General features: G+C 40.9%; 1 protein-coding gene across 3 annotated transcripts in view; it reads left to right on the top strand.

The window, feature by feature from the left end:
• Positions 1-2864: 2864 nt before the first annotated feature.
• Positions 2865-6000, top strand: part of TMEM26 (transmembrane protein 26) — a 34235-nt gene continuing 31099 nt past the window's right edge. Inside the window, exon 1 of one of the 3 annotated variants that reach the window (XM_075934876.1) lies at positions 2865-3589. In XM_075934876.1, coding sequence (XP_075790991.1) covers positions 3399-3589 — 191 coding nt within the window. In that variant the 5' untranslated portion in view covers positions 2865-3398. The remainder of the gene's footprint in view (positions 3590-6000) is intronic. The other 2 variants (XM_075934878.1, XM_075934877.1) reach the window with 2 other exon arrangements.

Below are 6000 nucleotides of genomic sequence, written 5' to 3'. Positions count from 1 at the left end.
TCCCTACTCCTTTAGCCATTTTCCTGACTCGCTTAATATGCTACTATATATCATAAACAGCAATTAATTCAATGATGTAGCAGGAGGGTCATTAGAATTTCTGGAAGCCCATCGGTTTCTCCAGCACTCTTTATTCTAGATCAGAAAGATCAATATATTTTTATAATGGTCTATGCTATGGTATAACAAGTGTCAGTTGCTGATATTTACACAATCCCCAAATTTACTAGGCAATATGGGGCCAGATAAGAAGTTGTCCGCCATTTACCTCATTATGAAAATATTGAAGGGGTTCCTTGGTAAAAAGGTGTCTAAAAAGGGGAAAGACCAATTTATATTATCTATCCATCTGAAAGTACTGGTTGAGAGAGAGATTATGCCATGGTGGAGAAGTGTGTGTTACTGTTGTGTGGAAGAGATTTTGGGGTAGCAGTTGATCAAAATCCCTTAGCATGAATGGGGTACAGCTACACTGCAAGTTTATTTCAAAATAAGCTATTCTGGAATAGTTATTCCAAAATAGCTTATTTCGAAATAGCACATCTACACTGCAGGGAAACCTCAAAATTAGTCAGAGGCAGGCTTCCCTAATGTAAACATGCTATAGAGCCCCAGGAGGCACCGGGGAGGAATAATTTAGAATGACCATGGTGAGGGGCTACTTCAAAATAGCAGCAGTGGAGCATCTACACACCCCTTATTTCAAAACACCTATTTCGGAATAGGCATTATTCCTTTTAGAATGAGGTTTACAGATTTCGGAATGTGTCATCTGTTATTTTGAAATTATTTTGAAATAACATAATGGCTGTATACACACTCGCATTGTTATTTCAAAATAACACTATTTTGTTATCTCGAAATAATGGTGCAGTGTAGGTGCACCCTAGGGATAATGCCAAAACTCTAGTGAAGTATTGCCTTAAATAATATTCTTTTAGGACATTTCTGTGCAGTGAGACATGAAGTGCTAATATCAATGAGCTTTTGGAAAACACACAGAGGAGAACCAATATTACTGGTGATATTCTTACCTTGTAAAAACAAAAGTGCACTGCAGCTAACAAAAAGCATTTATCTGAGATCTACCTACTTAGCTATTCAGTTGAGCAAAACTTGAAGGACAAAACTATTAATATTACTACAGACACTGACTAACATGACCTTTGGTTGGCTGCATGGTCTCATCTTGGTGACCAGGCACGCAAGCATGGAATTCAACTTTTGGTTTCGATTCAAGCTGCTGAAATCAATCTAGAGTTGAAATCTGTCTGATAAAGGGGAAAAATCATCTAAAAATTAGAATCCCATTGTAAACAGGCTTCTCTTCCTGCTCACTCTAAAGCAAAGTCCATACACTATGGAGAGCCAAAGGAAGAAATTGACAATGGTTAAACTGGAAACCTTCTCCTGAGGTCTGGCTGTTTCCAGAGTTCCTATTTCGACTGTTCAGCTTGCATGATAGTTCCTTTCCTGCCTCCATATCTACATGAGGTAACATGCTATCTGCCTCATTGGATTTGCAGAATCCAGTTAAATCATTCCTTCAGGACCAATACCTGCTAATGATTTCATGCACATACTACCAGCTTGGACATGCATACAGTGTCCTTGCACAATTTCACTCTTGGCTACTCTGGAGGTTGGGTCTTTTCTTGTAGAAATCCACTTGAGAACATGAACTGATCCCTTCTAGATTCGAAGTGGGAGAGGATACTATTGGCTGGCACTATCTGTGGGCTTTTGTTTGAAATTAATTTCCTCTCTGACTAGTTTTTGTTGACCTCAAAGTCAAATTGCAAAGCCCATCCATTTACTCAGGCATTTCCTGAGTGAGTGGTTTAAGTGGAGGAAGTGGCTTCTTTGTTTTGGTTTAGGAATGAGAATTTTAGTATTACTGGTCTTTCCACCCCTTCCCTCCTCCAATATTAGATATTTATTCTTTCTATCAGACATTTTTTTAAGGGCACCTAGGGACTGGGATGGGCACACGCTATACAACTAACTAAAACAACATTTAAGAGACTTCACGTAGCTTTTGTAAACTGTAAAGCTGTTTCTAATCACATTGCATTCCACCTCTCAAAGCCAAATCATCTGGAGAGCCCCCAAAAAGACTTTTTTGCTGCCACAGTAAAATTTAAGAGAAAAAAGTATCCTTCAGAGTTACAGATTCAAGGATCATTTCAATGAACTAGTGAATATGTTATCAAGGCATGTTATTTATTCAACAATATATGTTGTCTCCTTGTGATCCTTATGGAAATGGTGTGCTTTGCTTTGTTTTTTGGCAGGGGTGTGTGTGGGGGAAGGGGTATCAGTTCATGCTTTGCTTTTTTACACTGAAATAATCTGGTGATCTGAATTAACACACACTACTGCTCTGGTACACATCACAAATTGTTGCAAAAATGTTTGCTAACATCTAGAGGAGCACAGGATATGTAAAATCATCATATAAGCTAAAGAGTCAAATCATTAAGGAGCCAAAATAAACCACAATGTACCCGAGTCTCAGCTTTAATGCTGCCCTTTTACACCCATGTGTCTCAGTTGATATCACTGGAACAACACAATAACGTTTCAGTCTAACATTTAGCTTTCATTTGGAATTTTTTTTGTATGTTATGAAGTGTAAATAAATCCATTTTCTATAACCAAGAAATTTTAGGATGCACAGTGAAGTCACTTTACATACTATTTCTATGGAAGTTCAAGGAATATGCAAAAGCAAAGACTTTACTGGCACAACATTCGGATTTTTGTGTATTTTTCTATTTCTCCCTAATGGCATGAGGTAAGGCTAGAGAGTCAGCCCAGATTTTAGCCTGAGTTATATATATTCTTCCTTTCATTACTTTGTCAGACCGTGACAGCTGAAATTATTTTGCTAAAGCAGTATTTATCAGGAAAGAGGGATTTTACAATTCCAACTGCAGAAGCTGATTCATTTAGTAATATTTCCAACATCTTTTGTCCTTTGATATAAATGAAACAGCAGCAGCAAACGGAGAAAAAGGATAAAAGCAAAGGGATGAAAAAAACCTCATCAGATGCAAATCTCTAACTTTTCTAACCACTGTGGAGGTGGAGGATATGAAGGGGAGGGGAAGGAATCCTTTATGTGTCTGTAAGCCCATGAGATCAGCCGGTGCTGTGCAGAGTCCTGCATTGGCCACCACTATAGTTTAAAAGCCTGGTTTTGGTTTTTTTTTAAGAGTTCTCAGGAAGTCTGGGGGAGGGGCGATGCAGTTTTTTTGTTTTAGTGGGCCCCTTTGTCGAGATGGAACAAGAGGAAAGATCTGTCTGCTCGTTTTGCATAGACACATCAGTTATTCCCAGGGAAACTTCCCATCGTCTCTAAAAGGGACTGCGCCGGGGTGAGGGACCAGCTCAGAATGGAGCTGCTAGTGCTGATCAATGCCTTGGTTACACGGCTGCTCTTTGTTTTGCACTCTCTGGTCGGGGTCTGGAGGGTGACTGAAGTGAAGAAGGAACCCAAGTACTGGCTGCTAGCATTGCTCAACCTCCTCCTGTGCCTGGAAGCTGGTCTCACCCTCAAGTTTAAGCAAGGCAAAGGCTACAAATGGTGAGCATATCCCTTTGGCTCCTTCGGGTGTCTTTTGGCACTCTCATAGACACTTCTTGTAGATGTGCGGCTCGATGTAGCTAGGTTTTATTTGATCTCAGAGCTGAGGCTCACTTTAGCTCTGCTATATAAGCTGCTCTGACTGTCTTTGTTGGGATTTGGAGGATTTTTCATCAACTGCTGCAATGGGTTTACAGGTGAGATTTTGTGGGGCAGAACAGTTCTGAACAAGAACTTTTAAAATGGGTAGTTTTGCATCAGGCTCTTTGGAAATCAAATTTTTGTCAGGAAACATTAAAAACTCAGAGTTTCATGCAAGGCATTTTTGTTCTAGTGCTGATGGATCTACAGTGCTGAAATCACTAGGAAGAAAAGCTACATAATAACCCCTTTCAGATTTTGCTACAGTCTGTACAGACAGGAAATCTGTGCTCTTTTTGAGTAACAGCTTGTCAGGTAGCAGCTGGGCAAGGGGCAGAAATCCTGGAAAAAGCAGGCTGCTCTGTGCCACAGTACCAGGACTTCCTCCTGCTAATCAGTTCTGGCTGCAACAATGGTCACCCTGATGTGACAATATTTTAGAAATGTATGTCTGCCTGTCCATCTGTGAGTCTGTTTGTTCAAGAACTCCTCCTAAATGGTAAGAGCTAGGACCACCAAATTTGGGATGCAGCTTCGTCTTCTCCTAACTTATAGCAAGGTCAGAGTTTGGTTGTGGCAGGACAATGGGATGTGCCTGGAATGAGACTGTTTCATGTAAAACTGAAAGGGAGGGGTCTGGTACAAGGGAGTTATACTGTGGAATGACCATGGGGCAGCAAGTGCTTCAGCAGGAAACCATGGCTGGCAACAGCCAATACCCCGGCCTGCCCCAGAGAGCACCCAGTGGGTGGCCTGTGTGTCCCCCCTTCCCTGGGCTGGCCCGAGGGGAGCACTGGTGAGCAGCCTGTGTGGCCCCTCTACCCCCAGGCTGTCCCAGAGGCAAAACTGCTGGCCAAGGTGTGCTACCCACTTCCCCCAGGCCAGACCTCCTCCTCCCCCAAGGATGGCCCCAGGGAAAAGCTGACAGCTAGGGTGAATGTGCCCCCTGGCTGGCACTGGGAAGAAGCCAGTGGCTGGGGTGCATGTCTCCCCCTGGCTGGCACTAGGAAGAAGCCAGTGGCGAAGGTGCGCAGCCCTATCCCCGCCCCAGGCTGAACCTGGGCAACATCAGGTAAGTTTTCTAGTCCACAGATATAGATGTGCATAAGCCACTTGCATGATAAGATGTGGATCTGGCTCACTATTTTAATTTTGGAAAAGTCTGACGTTAAATATGGGAGCTACTACACTGAAAATATTTCTCAATACGTAAGTGTGGATAAGAGACAAAATAAATAGCAGTTTGCCCTAGCGCAAGGTTTTACACATATCTAAAAAGTACCCAAATGGGATGACTTTGCTTCTGTCCATATCCCATGTGATTCATTAACTAAACAGAGAGCCAAATCAGCTGCTCTCTGTAAGCAGATACAAGAGTTTTGTATCTGCCAATATTATGGATCTTCTTTTTGTAGACTCTCAAGGCACATATCACTGAAGGGTAAATCCACAGGTAAAAAATGAAAGCTATTTTATAATAGTAAACACTGACACCATTGTGTGAAACATGCTATAAAAGTACAAGGTATTATTGTAAGGCAAGCCACTAACTTTTCAGTCTAAACTCAAATAACCCTCATAGCACTACCAGGTCTTTCAGTTTTTAAATAATGCAGTGTTTAGTAATTACAGATATCAAAATACACATTCATTATGTAGAAACAGTATAGGAACATCCCATTTTTGTCAACACTATGCATGGAAGCTATGCATGGAAAGCTATGCATGGAAAGGAAATTTCACATGTCTGTTTTCAGAAAATTCAAAGAATAACGTTAGCTGTGCAATTCAGTTTGCATTCAACAGAAGTGTGTGAAAAGTCTTGGGGAAAACAAATTTACTCAGGAGATTGAGCAATCCTGCAGAAATGTTTTAAAATTAACTAGGCCAATTCTGCACTCTGCCTTGACTGGGAGTAAAATCAGACCTGATAAGGTGTTTACACACTTATGGATAATGGGTAAAATGTGTAGGTTCACTTAATTGAGCTCAAAACCTAAACCCAACTGATGTTTTTCCCTGTAAGTTCAGTTTGTGCCTTCCAAATGGGATAAACTCCTATATCACTAAGGCACTTTTGAAATTGTTGTCCAACATCTTAGTCTGAAATATATTTACAGGAAGTTGAACTGCTACTTTAATAGATTAATGATTCTGCAAGAAGGTTAAGAACATTTTTGTAATGCTTGAGATGGATTTTTACAAGTTTGCTATTAAAATCCCACCTGACAAAACCGGATACCATCGCTGCCATTTCCAAGCTTTTCTCA

This window comes from Pelodiscus sinensis, chromosome 8, assembly GCF_049634645.1.
Source record: "Pelodiscus sinensis isolate JC-2024 chromosome 8, ASM4963464v1, whole genome shotgun sequence".
NCBI classification, from domain to species: Eukaryota; Metazoa; Chordata; order Testudines; family Trionychidae; genus Pelodiscus; species Pelodiscus sinensis.
Note: the sequence above shows the minus strand (reverse complement) of the source record. Positions and strands in the feature narration are given on the sequence as shown.